A 14,065-nucleotide genomic window follows, 5' to 3' on the forward strand; every position below is an offset into this window, starting at 1 on the left:
TTCCATTTTCGAACTGTCATATTGACAACATAAAATTGACAACAAAAATGTGTGTTCGAAGATGGATGAAATCAAAACAAACATTCCAAAAACAATTTCCCCAGTTGTCACTTTCACGGATGTTTTGTGGTAGACGTCGGGTCGGCCAAGTAGAGCTCTCACTCTCCACCTGCTGCCATATCTGCTTTGGAGGTGTTTAGTGTAGGTATATTGGTGACCGATTCGTCGTTTTCGTCGCCTTGTGTCCTACCTTTGGGAGGAGGTTGTCCGTATGTGTCAGTCTAATGGTGCGTTTCGAATGTGATACACGGTTTTGTGGCAGAGATAGTAGCTGGATTCATCAACAGACGACATCGTCGCCATCGGGACGCGCCGGAGATTTAGCACTGTGAGGGAAGGAAGAAGTTGCTGTCATCGACGCTGTGCGTGTTTAGGCAACAGTTGAAGCAGGCGGAAAATTTCTGTTCGGTTTCCGTGACCCAAAATCATCCGGTCCAAGTTGATTGTCAGTCCTTCGGTAGTGCTCTGGCACCAGCGCGGGTGCCCGGCGTATTGTGTCAATGAAAAATATCTAGAGTGTTTGGCGTGTGCGTTGCGTGGCAAGTTGTGAGAGTGAAGAAAGTGCTGGAAAATCATTCCCCCCCCCATCCAACAACCGTTCAAGTGAATTCCAATTGCATTTCAAGGTTTCGGTAATTGGTGAAACCGCGAATCATACAGCCATGTCTCCAGCATTCCTAGCGGTGATAGCCGTGATCCTATGTATTCTATTTCGGATTCTGAACGTCAGCAGCCAACCGCAGGTTCCGCAGCTATTCTGCAAGGATGGCCAGTTTATGGAGTGCTTCCACAAGATCGCACCCATGCTCAGAGATCCGTAAGTACCACACAGCTCAAAATGCCTCCAATTTTATCATAATTTAATTCGAATCATGAATGCAGGATTGCACAAGAAAATGGGGAAATGACGTTCACAACAGCTGGTAAAATATGCCGAACAAATTACACCTGGTCATAATAGACCTAGTTGCATTTTTTTTTCTTCATGCCGCATACACATCGTTCGAGGCGGTTGAGTAAGTCAGCCTTTTTTGTTTGTTTTCCTTTTGTTTATGTTTTGGCCTCTGTCGGATGAGTTCGTTGGGTTTCGGCTGCAATCGTTCGCATTTGCCACCCACCAAACTGTATAAGTAAGCTATTGTACAATTGAGATACTTACTACATGGCAGAAGGGCATAGGAAATGTTTCTGAATGGAGAAAATAAAATCAAACGGTATTCATTGATGATGTCATGCCGAGCTACCTCATGTTGAAGAAATATGGTGCGAATAGGAAGCACCTACAATGGTGAGCGTTAAAAATTCTGAACCAGATTTGACTCGACAGGAAAATGTTTCGGTTGAATGTTTGAGCGCTTTGTTCTTTTTTGTTTGGCAGTCCTGATAGAAGGGTACCCACGCTAGGCTTCGGACCTACCCCAAGATCGTGAGATCGGACGGTAGCTTGGTAAAATAGATGTTCGTTCGATTTGTTTCAACAAAATTGCCTTTACTAATTTTCTACTATACAAATGTGTACACTGTTACCCTATAATGGAACTATAAATTATGGTCTTCTTCTTTTCTTTATAGGGTAAGGTGGAGTAGGATGACCAACGGCGTTTTTTCTCGTACTATTCAAAGGATAATTAATATAAACGGTTTCCTAGATGATAGTTCAGCAGCTCGTTTAGCGATTTGGGTGAAAACCAATTTAACCCATGGCACGTATTACCCTACCTTACCCTACAGTTCTCTCAATTTTATCCTAAAATGCCTAAAACTCTCGTATGCCGATGACCTGAAGTTTTACTATACGATTAAGCAACCACAAGACACACGTTTCCTGCAAAAACAACTGGAAGCCTTCGCTGAATGGTGTCATATTAATCGAATGTCGCTGAACGTGTCTAAATGTTCGGTTATCTCATTTGGCCGCAAGCACTCACTCTTCCAGTTTGGCTATGCTTTGGGAGGCGTGAACCTACAACGCGAGTCAACAGTCAAGGACTTGGGGTTTCTGGTTGATACAAAATCGACCTTCAAGGATCACGTCGCGTACGTTGTGTCTAAAGCCTAATCGCAACTAGGACGTCTACTGCCTAAAAGCTTTATATTGCTCAATTGTGAGTCCTATTTTGGAGTATTCGTCCATCATATGTTCTCCTTATCACCAGAATGACATTCGTTGCATTGAGGCTATTCAGCGAAAATTCATCCGGTTCGCTCTACGTCATCTCAGGTGGAGTGATCCATTCAACCTACCCAGTTATGAAAACCATTGTTTGCTTATAACGCTGGAGCTACTGGAAGCGAGACGCAATGTGGCAAAAGCGTGCTTTGTTGGGGATCTTCTCATCCAGAGTTTTTTCAGAGATTTGTAAGCACCTAAAGATTTTTGAAATAATTTCTGATCAACATGATATTATGAGAGAATATATGACAGATGAGATTTGGATTGCTGGGCAGATGAAGATCTTCAGAATAGTACCGTATAAACTTGAAATCTTTAACAAACAACCAGAGGACTTCACAGAGATCTTTGAGCACCTACTTACCTTAACAATCAGGCTAAGGCCTTGTTGTCCTCTGCTGTCCGAAGAAATCGTCTACACTCTACTCGATCCATGGCCACACTTCGCCAGCCTCGTAGTCTGCGAAGGGTCCGCAAGTCACCTTCTACTTGGTCGATCCACCTTGTCCGCTGCGCGCCTCTTCTTCTTGTTCCTGTTGGGTCGCTTTCTAGAACCATTTTCACTGTGTCGTCGTGCGGCATTGGTACGACGTGCCCAGCCCACCGTAGTCGCCCAATTTTTGCAATGTGGCGATGGATGGTTCTCCCATCAGCTGGTGCAATTCGCGGTTCATTCGCCTCCCCCACGTTCCGTCATCCATCTGCACTCCACCGTAGATGGTACGCAACACCTTCCGTTCGAAAACACCAAGGGCGCGTTGGTCCTCCACGAGCATAGTCCAGGTCTCGTGGCCGTAGAGGACCATTGGTCTAATCAGCGTCTTGTAGACAGTCAACTTTGTGCGGCGGCGAATTTCATTCGACCGGAGCGTCCTCCGGAGTCCAAAGTAGGCACGATTCCCTGCCATAATGCGTCTTTGAATTTCTCTGCTGGTATCATTTTCGGCGGTCACCAGTGAGCCCAAATACACGAACTCATCGACCACCACGATTTCGTCACCGTTAATCTGAACTCGGGGTGGGAGACTAACATTGTCTTCCCTAGAACCTCTTCCTTTCATGTAGTTTGTCTTTGATGCGTTGATGGCAAGCTCAATCCGCCTAGCTTCAGCCTTCAGTATGATGTACGTTTCCGCCATCGTCTCAAAGTTCCGTGCCATGATGTCAATGTCATCGGCGAAGCCAAGAAGCTGGATGAACTTCCTAAAGATCGTGCCACACGTGTCTATCCCAGCTCTTCTGATCACACCTTCTAACGCGATGTTGAATAGCAGACACGAAAGTTCATCACTTTGCCGTAACCCCCTTCGAGATTCAAAAGGACTCGAGAGTGTTCCCGATACTCGAGCAACGCACATCACTCGATCCATCGTCGCCTTGACCAATCGCGTCAGTTTATCCGGAAATCCGTACTCGTGCATAATCTGCCATAGCTGATCTCGATCGATTGTGTCGTATGCGGATTTGAAATCGATGAACAAATGATGTGTGGGCACGTTGTATTCGCGGCATTTCTGCAGAACCTGCCGAATCGCGAAAATTTGGTCCGTGGTAGCGCGGGCACCCATGAATCCCGCCTGGTATTGCCCCACGAACTCTCTTGCATATGGTGACAGACGGCGGCATAGAATTTGGGAGAGTACCTTGTAGGCGGCGCTCAGCAGTGTGATCGCGCGGTAGTTGCAGCAATCCAACTTGTCGCCCTTTTTGTAGATTGGGCATACGACACCTTCCATCCACTCCTCCGGTAATATCTCCTCCTCCCAAATCTTGGCAATTACCCAGTGCAGCGGTCTAGCCAGTGCTTCACCACCGTATTTTAATAGCTCACTTGGTAGATGATCTACACCAGTTGCTTTGTTGGTTTTCAGTCGACCGATCTCCTCCTCAACTTCTTGAAGATCAGGGGCTGGGAGCCTGTCATCTTCTGCGCGTGCTTCAAGGTCTGTTGCCGTGCCACCTTCGTTTTCTGCTGCTTCACCGTTGAGGTGCTCGTCATAGTACGGATATCCCTCCAGTCATCTTCAAGAGAAGCTGCGCCAAGCTGCTCTTCCGTGGGTAGTGCAACTTCCAGCTGCTGCGCGTAGTCCTGGGCAACTCCGGCGTCCCGTAGTTGCTCAATGCCGAGTCGCGGCGTTCGACTTCGACGGGTGATATGCACCGTCGAGAGTTTTGAGCGCATGCATACTGCAACTAGGTAGTGGTCCAAATATATGTTCGCACTGCGGTACGTTCGGACGTTGATAATGTCGGAGAAGAATTTTCCCGTCGATTAGAACGTGATCGATTTGGTTTTCTGTGTGTTGGTCAGGTGATCTCCAGGTGGCTTTGTGGATATCCTTGCGGGGGAAAAAGGTATGTACTTCGAACTACCATACCCCGAGAGGCTGCAAAGTTCACGCATCGTTGGCCGTCGTTCGATACGGCATGCTGGCTGTTTGGCCCAATTACCGGTCTATACATTGCCTCCTGTCCTACCTGAGCATCCATGTCGCCGATGACGCATTTTGACGTCCCGTTGCGAACAGCCGTCGTACACCTGCTCCAGCTGCGTATAGAACGCTTCTTTCTCGTCGTCGGGTCTCTCTTCGTGTGGGCAGTGCACGTTGATGAGGCTGCCAACCAATCACGCGTTGGCGCATCTTACCCAGCACTACAAAGCCAGTTCCCAACTCGTTGGTGGTGCCACAGCTCTGGTAGAAAGTAGCCGCTCGATGCCCGCTTTTCCATACATTTTGTCCCGTCCAGCAAAGTTCCTGCAGTGCTAAGAGTTCGAAGTTGCGTGGTTGAAGTTCGTCATAGATTAACCTATCGCAGCCCGGGAAGCCGAGTGATTTGCAGTTCCATGTTCCGAGTTTCCAATCGTAGTCCTTATTTCGTCGCGTAGGTCTGTGTCGATTGTTTCGATCCGTATTTCTTTCTTCAGTATTTGTAACTTTATGTTTTTTTATTCCAGGGTGGCTTGTTGAGCCTGCCCCAACCCCCTGTATCGCCGGGGGACCATCGTGCACAGCTCTGTTTAGAATCCCACGCTAGCACTAGGACGGTGATCAGCCGCTCCTAACATGGAGAACAGACGCCGTTTTGAGCCGCACCTCCATGGTGAACAGACGCTCGGGTTTGGTGAAGCATTTCCTCTATCACCGTACTATGGTTACCGCGCCAGTGTTCGCGTCGCACCTCTTCACATTGCTATTGCCGACCCAGGCTTCGCCACCCAGCTGTGTCCATGTTTCAGCTGGTAGTATTTTGCTATCATATGACTCGGGGAGGCGTGAGGTAGGAACTTGTGAGGACCAGGACTAGGTATTCCACTCCTTCCAGGTTGTTAACTCACCATTTTGAGCACCTGTAAATCTTTAAAAAAAACTTAAATGCCATGTTGCTCAGAAATCATCCAAAAGACCTCCTGGTGATCATATATCTCCAGAAATTCTACAATATATATGTTTTAGAATTCAGCTTGATCAGGTATCATTTTGAAAAGCTTCAACTGCCGATCAATTCAAATCACATCTCCATGATATTCTCTCAAATACCAGGTTGCTCAGAAATTATTTCATCATACATTTCCAATAACTCTTCAGGATATTTTGTCAAGACTTAAGCTTTATCATATATGTTTTTAAAGATCTTCATCCGCCCAACAATTTAAATCGCATCGCTCAGATATTATCTCAAATAGCAGGTTGCTCAGAAATTATTCCAAAGACCTCCATCATAGATCATAGATCTTCAAAAACTCCTCCGGATATTTGTTTGAGACGTCAGCTTTATCAGGTATCATACTGAAATTCTTCAACTGCCCAACAATTCAACTTACATTTCCCAGGTATCGTGCAAAATACTATGTTGCTCTAAAATTATTCAAAAGACCTCTACGTGATCAGAGATCTCCTAAAGATTCTCATGATAGGGGAAATGACTCTAATATTGGTCTATGGATCTAAGATTGGGTCCATCGCTAAAAATCTGCTATTTATCTATTTTATCTAGATGAACGCGTCTATTACAAATGGTTATTTTAGGTGGCTATTGAAAATTTAGTCAATTGCTGAATTTATGTATGGGCCCAAATTAGGGGTATTTAAGCCGACATTACATCCATTTCCCCTATGTGTTTTAGACTTCAGATTGATCATATATCATTCTGAAGATCTCCAACTGCCCAACAATTCAAATCGCATCTCCCAGTTATTCTATCAAATACCAAATTTCTCAGAAATTAATCCAAAGACCTCCAGGTGATCATAGATTTCCAAAATTTAGCCCCACGCTGCCGAAAGCATTTCGAGTCGATGGTGTGTTATAATGCAATTCCAATTCGGTGTGTTCCATTATATGTTTGCGTAGAAACTAAATGCTTTAAAGTCGGCGACATGTACATCAAAACTTGTCTGGGAGTGTGTTCAATCACTTCAAAAATTGTCTTGTCATAATCAAGTCAACTTATATTGGGTTCCTGGTCATTGCGGGATTGAGGAAAATGAAAGAGCTGATGCACTAGCAAGACTCGGATCTTCTCATAAGTTCATCGGGCCAGAGCCCTTTTGTGGCTTATCGGTTGCATCTCTTAGAATGGAGCTAAAAGCGTGGGAATCTTCAAAAGTGGAGGAAAACTGGAAGAACACTTCTATTGCTAGGCAGTCGAAGCGATTCATTAATCCAAACATTTCTGTGACCCACAAAATCCTGGAAGTTTCTCAGAAAGATCTTAGTATATATTCAGGTCTTATAACAGGTCATTGTCCGAGCCGTTATCACTTGAAGCTGATTGGAAAACTGCAAGATTATGTATGTATGCTTCTGTGGCATAGAAAAGGAAGACTCGGAACATTTACATAGCACTGTCCGGCAATTTTCAATAAAAGGCGTAAGTTCTTCGAGAAGGGGTTGATAGAACCCTTTGACATTTGGAGAACAACTCCCAGTAAGGCAGTGCACTTTATTCGAAGTATAATCCCGTGCTGGGATAATGCTATTAGTCAAACGATGGCGATCACTCCTAATAATAGTGATACGGCATTTTTATATAGCTGAAGAAAAAAAAGTGGGGATATATCACAATAGATCAGAAAAATGGTCGCAGTGATGAAAATACCCGATAAGAAAAAAAAAATGGTCTTTCCAAAGAGCTATATCTTTACCAACTGAGCTAAAGGAGGCGCAAAAATGCCAACCATCTACGCTCGACCGAGTTAAGTATTAAAGCTGTTCCACATATACCGCCCTGATTTCATCTAGGCAAATCCAAATACTTCACACCAGCGTTTATTTACACATTTTCATTCTACCGACAGTTCGGAAAACCGCACCTCATTCGATAGAAGCTACAACAAAAGCTGCGCCTCTTCGCCGCGGCGCGTGGTGCGAGGTATAGTTGTATACATTGCCATTTTTATTTTCGCTTTTCACACATATCACTACCTATAGAACAATCGAAATTAAATCACCCAAAAAGATGCACTTTGGATCCGGCTGTGATTCACTTTTTAGAACTGCAATGCGTTGTGCGTTCGAATACTGCCGCTCATCGCAAGTCGGTCCCATTTGCGTTTTTGTCACAACTCAGTTTTCCTATGGAAATGGTAGCTAATCACCCTTAGTTTTGTAATACTGGATAAACTCAACAACTTTGTGCTGGAAAAGTTTGTAGAAACAGTCAAACGGGTTGTCCCATGGCATAAGAAGGAACGGTACGAAGCAAACTTAAAACGCGTTTTTCTCGGCTTACTGATTTGTGCTATGTGCGGCAGAATACCAGTGGCTGAAAAATGTATTGCTTGCAGCTTTCAGTTTTTTATGTGGCGCAAAAACAGGGTGCCAAAGGTAGCGAGTTCAAATCCCGGTTTGGGATGGAACATTTCTCGCAAAACTATTCTAAAGATCCATTCTGATTCATATGCTCGATTGTATTCATTAATTTTCTCTTCTGAAAATAGCTCGGCTATATTTCTGTTTCCGGATGTGTTTGTCTCATTAGATGCTAAATTAGAGAGTCGTTTATTAGGGTTACCATCAATGAAAAACTGTGGAAGTGTGCTCAAAGAGCACTAATCAGAGAGCAGGTGCAAAGTCCCCATAAAATTTCCTGAAAACCTCCCCACTCATGCTATGTTGCTTCAGACAGATGTAATCACTTCAACAACGCCCACAAAGGAACCGAAATCCACGCAATTTCCAGTTATGGAAAACGAGCCCCTGATTGCGTTCTTACGAATGTGATTCATCCCACACGTAAAGACCGGGAACCTTTTACTTCCCAATCAAAACTTATCAAAGGAAATGACTTTTAACCTTTGGATCATATCGCGGGCGTCTCCTCCGCGTCCGTCCGTCCAGTCATCCGTCATCGACAGAGCAGATCAACCATGCCGCGTTTTCATTTCTTCTGCCACAAGTCATTCGGTGGTGACACATTGAATAATGGAAATTCATTCAAGTTTTCCATCCGAAACGGTTACTTTCGCTTATCTGATGGCCGGCTGAAATGGCCCGCGCCGCGTGCTCGGTGCGGTCTGTGGATAACTCATCTTATCTCGTCTAGCCATAGGGTCTTTTGAGGTTGCTACCACGATTTAATGGATGGAGGTGGGCGGTAGCACCCGTAACCATTGGAAAGTTTTATTTTATTGTACCACGTACAATAATAACCTATAGTGTGGCAACTTTGTAATGCATAGCGTAACGTTTGTGGCAGAAGATACAGATGAGATTGAGATTATTAGACGAGCTATGAAATCAAACAAAGTCATTATTTGCATCAGGAACAGTGCAGTCTCCTCTCTTATCCTAGACCCTCACTGCCCAAGTAACATCCCAAGGTTTTAAAAGCACTCTGTTGATTGACATGGTCTACAAGACTATGATAAAACTAAAATTACTACCGCGTTGTCATCGAATGTGGTATAACTGTTCACGCTGAACGGTCCTACACATTATGCACAAACACGTGCTATCTTATACCACTGACAATGTTTCTTTTTTCAAAAAATGGCTGCTTCATTCAGTATACTACTGTAAAGGTTAAGACATTATTGACCATGCGAATCTGAACATCCTCCGGATACCTAGACCAGCACCGTACTCTGCAGGTGGCAAACATGACATTTGCCACCCAAAAAATCCTGAGGAGGCGTATTAATTGGTTGTAGAATTTATTTTTTCTAATGAGAACATGTATTCTGGCAATCAAGGCCAATAACAGTTAGAAAATGATAAGTTAAAGTACATAACATGATTAGTTAAAGTACACAACTCTGGATGGGAGCTTACCATCAATCATACTGTCATTGGTCGAAAGGTACAGGTATGTCTCTATGAGATCGTCAAGTTGACGAGAATAGGACCACATATAGTGGTAGAGGCAACAACAGCTGCAATTACAAATTGACTAGATGCTTTCGTCAGATGGCGACGAACACCAAACCTAAATCACAATTTTCCACTAAATAAAATATTATGTTATTTTCTTCTGTTAATTTGAACGAACTTCTGATGTTCAGGTGTTCTGATTTCTGATTGATCGTTGGAAGAGATGTTAGTTTTTCTTTCTTATTGTTTAATTAACCATATCATATACAGGTACTGTGATTAATTCATTTTTTAGATTTTTGGAATCCGTAAACAAGCCGCTTTAACAACTACAGGGCTGATGGTGAGTCACTTTTTAGTGATTTGGTCACTTTTTTCAAGCTAGTCACTAAAGTCACTTTTTCTTGTAATCAGTCACTATTTTCAACTTTTTCAGAGTGAATTTATATGAAGATTATCATTCTTTGCTTTGTGACATTTAATCGTTTTTCTCTATCTACAGGGTGTCTACTCATTTTCCTAAATAAAATTACCTGAGTTTTCTAGGTTTTTTCCAGAACTTTAATGGAGAAGTTCCAGGCTTATAATAAAAAAGCTATTTTTAAAATGCGTTCAAAATGCTTTTTTGGAAGATAAAAAACAACAGTAATTAACCCAAACGTGTTTAAGACATGGCAATCAGTTTTACAATAAAATCCATTGAATGTTGAAGTTTAGCACTTACTTAATTTATCACTTTAATAAAGTTTAAAAAAAACGTACTTAATTTGAGTAAGTATAAGATTTAAAAATATTCAATGTTTTGAAGTTTCGTATTCCATGGACAAGTTCAAGATATTTAATTTCAAAGTGTTAATTGGAAGGAAATGCTGAGAATTTCAGTGAATATCCATAAACAAGCTGCGGGAACATAAGGGAAGTTAACACACTGAAAATATGGGGATCTTACTGGAAGCTTTAAGATCCTCAAATCTGTTCTATTAACATCCGAAAATTTCCAGGAACTTTTAAGAAGTTCCTAGAATTTCAGAGCACATCATAGGTGTTAAGCAAATTTGAGAAATATAGAAAACTTTAGGGGTATTGTGCAAATTTTTAAGAAGTTCTAAGCACCTCAGAAAAGCTATATCCAGAGATCTTTGGGGAGTTTCAGGTCTTAAGAGCAGTTCCCATGACTTTAGCTAGGACTTTTGGAGCAGTTTAATGATCTATAATTGTAATTTTAGAAAAATTGAGAATCCTTAAGATGTTCCGAGAATTTCAAGGAAGTACAGAGACCATCAGGGAATTTATGAAAACTTCACAAATATTTCCAGATGAAAACTTCAGAAATAATTCCAGAGAATTTCAGGGAAATTTATCTTCAATAAAATTGAGAGCTTTACGGAAGCTTCGAGAACATCAAGACAGATCAGAGAATCAAAGGGCATGATAAAAATGATATGAACATCCGGAAAACGTAAGAGTATTTTAAGGGTGTTATATCATGAAGATTTCAAAAACTTTTAAAAATGCGAAAATTTAGCTAAGTTGATTAGAGGATCAATTAAAAAAAGTGCGACAACTTTAAACACGCAGCGATATTTTCATGAAATTCCAGAAATCTTCTAATAAATTTAGATAGTTTCATGATATTCAGCGAAGTTCCGAGTACTTCAAGGACGATCAGATAGCTTCAGAATAATCTCATTAACCTAAGCAAATTTGCAAGGAACTCAGTGGAATAATGGGGTATTCCAAGAATTTTATGATTGATACGAAATTGTCAGGGATTTTTGAATATATATCAAAAAATCTGCCGGATTATTATTAAACAAATTTAAAGAACTTCTGGTAAGCATAGATAAGTTTAGGGAAAATAAGTGATCATTTATAATGGTTAGAATACTTAAGGAAAATTGTCGAAACATCAAGGCGAATCAATTAATTTCAGTAAAGTTGTGGGTTCTTAAAATACACTGATCAATTTAGGGCGGTTATAGAACTTTAAAGAAATTCGGTAATCGTTTAAGCAGTTTTAATAACACCAGAAAAGTCTAGCCTATTGAAGAAGTTTTAAATTAGTAAATCATAGAACTATATTAATTATTTCGTTCGAATTTCATAAAAATTGCGAAAGCACAAAAGTTCCAGAAATTTAGAAAAACTTCGAAAACTTCACCGAAGGACAGGGGTCTTTAGAAACATTTTGAGAACTTCATAGAAATCTATGGAGCTTAAGGGAAGATCCGCAGACTTCAGGTATTTTAATGAATATTAGCAAAATGTGGGAGCATTTGAAAGAAGTTTAGTAAGCTCCGAATATTTAAGCAATTTCAGGGGAAGGTCAGTCCATTAGTTTCAGAAAATTAGTGGGAAATTTGAAGCAGTTCCCAGAAGTTCACTGTAGCTTGAACATTTTTGGGACGGTTCAATTAAATTCAGCTCAGAACAACAAGCTTCATGAGAACTGCAAAAACGTTAGAGCAGTTTTTAAAATTTCAGGAAAGAACAGAGAACCTTATTAACCTTATCTCTAAGAGAAGTCACATTTTAAAGATGTTTAGAGAACTTCGGCGAATTGTTAACCCTTTAGAGAAGATGCATGATAGTTAAGAAAACTTTAGGAAGTTCTATAAAGTTCAGGGAAGTTTAAGAATTTGATGAGTAGTATTGTGAGCATCAGGCTAGTTTCTCAAACTACAAAAGAACTTCAAGGCAGTTTCATTAACTTCTGGAAAAAAATGGGAACGTTCAAGTAGTTCTGAAGACATGTTGATGTTTCAAACTCAGGGAATTTCCAGAAACTTCAAGCTTTGAAAGAATTTCTTGAACGAGATAGAAAATATATGAACATCCGGAAAACGTGAGAGTTTTTTAAACGTGTTATACTATGGAGATTTCAAGAACTTAAAAAAATGCGAAAATTTAGCTAAATTTATTAGAGAAAATCATTGAAGTTCCCTTAGTTAAAAAAATACGAGAACTTTTAGCAAGCAGTGATATCTTCAAGAAATTCTTATAAATTTAGATACTTTTAGATAATTTCATGATATTCAGCGAAGTTCCGAGTACTTCAAGGACGATCAGATAGGTTCAGAATAATCCCATTAACTTAAGCTAATTTGCAGAGACTTACAAGGAGTTCCGTGGAATTATGGGGTATTCCATGAATTTTATGATTGATCCGAAAACGTCATAACCATAGATAAGTTCAGGGAAAATTAGTGAGCGTTTATAATGCTTATAATGCTTATAATGCATAAGGAAAATTGTTGGAACTTCAAGGCAACGTTAGAAACATTGAGGAAACTTTAGGAAGTCCTATAAAGTTCAGGGAAGTTTAGGAATTTGATGAGAACTATTGTGAACATCCGGCTAGTTTCTCAAACTACAAAAGAACTGCCTTTCATTAACTTCATGAAAAATTTGGGAACTTTCAAGTAGTTCTTAAGACCTCACACACTAAAAAAATCTGAATTTTACTGGTGATGTAAACATCCATGCATGCAAACATTCATGCATGTAAACTTCCTTTTCACGTAAACTAGCAGCTTGCAAGAAATGTTGCAAACAAAGGTGGAAAGTTGCATACAATTTATGGAATATTGCATGACATGTCTCATAAATTTACACGATTTATAATGTAAATTTGTATGATTTAAGACGCTCCATTTATGTGCATCATAGTAACGGAAATATACACTACTTTTTTTTAGCTGTGCAGAATAGTCCATTCTGATTTCCTTTTAAATATTCCTTAACATTTCAATAAAGCTATCCTCCTAATTCAATTTTCTTTTAGTTTTCCTTGGAATTACCTTGACATTCTCCTTTTAAATCTCACTCCTTGGAATTCTGCTCACATTCAAAGTCTCCTTAGAATTCTGTGGCATTTCTCCTCACAAATTCCTTCGATTTATTCCCATAATTTGTTTGGCAAACCTGAATTTATTTTCCGAATTCCTTTGAAAATGTTCTGTAGTTATTCTCATGTTTAATTATAATCCTCCTTTTAGTATTTTCAAAAAGAATCTAAGGACTTATGCTCCGGATTAGTTTTCTCCCACAACTTTATATAATAATCCTCAGAAGACCCTTGAAATTTTGCTCTGAAGGAGTTGTGCTCCTTCGAAATTTTCGGAGCTTTTATTAAAATTTTCTTTTAATTCAATTCAGGGTTTATTGAAATTCTACTCAAAACTTTCAGGCTTGACAATAAATCTAAAATTCCTCAGAACTACCTTGAAAGCAGATTGCATTTGATGTTTTTCTGAAAGATTTTTTTTTCCCAGAACTTCCTTGAAATAAGATCTTTAGAAATTATAATAAAATTCCACGAGCTTTTAAAACTGTGCATGGATTTTGACTTCAGATTCTTGAAAATTTCTTTAAGAATTATAGCTTTAAAGTCCAGAACTAGTTCACATTTAAAATTTCTAGAAAATATGCATATTAGTCCACTGTGGATCTGTGTGAATGTAAATAACAAGAATCTTTAAATGCGTATATTTTAAAATTCATTCTTTTCTTTAAATA

General features: G+C 40.3%; 1 protein-coding gene across 1 annotated transcript in view; it reads left to right on the top strand.

The window, feature by feature from the left end:
* The first annotated feature begins 606 nt into the window (after nt 1–606).
* Hydr2 (abhydrolase domain-containing protein 2) overlaps nt 607–14,065 on the top strand; it is a 78,729-nt gene continuing 65,270 nt past the window's right edge. Inside the window, exon 1 of the mRNA XM_065229583.1 lies at nt 607–877. Coding sequence (XP_065085655.1) covers nt 723–877 — 155 coding nt within the window. The 5' untranslated portion in view covers nt 607–722. The remainder of the gene's footprint in view (nt 878–14,065) is intronic.

The sequence above is a fragment of the Ochlerotatus camptorhynchus genome, unplaced genomic scaffold (genome assembly GCF_037179485.1).
Source record: "Ochlerotatus camptorhynchus isolate MF236.1 unplaced genomic scaffold, CSIRO-AGI_Acam_v1.1 ptg000316l, whole genome shotgun sequence".
Taxonomy (NCBI): domain Eukaryota; kingdom Metazoa; phylum Arthropoda; class Insecta; order Diptera; family Culicidae; genus Ochlerotatus; species Ochlerotatus camptorhynchus.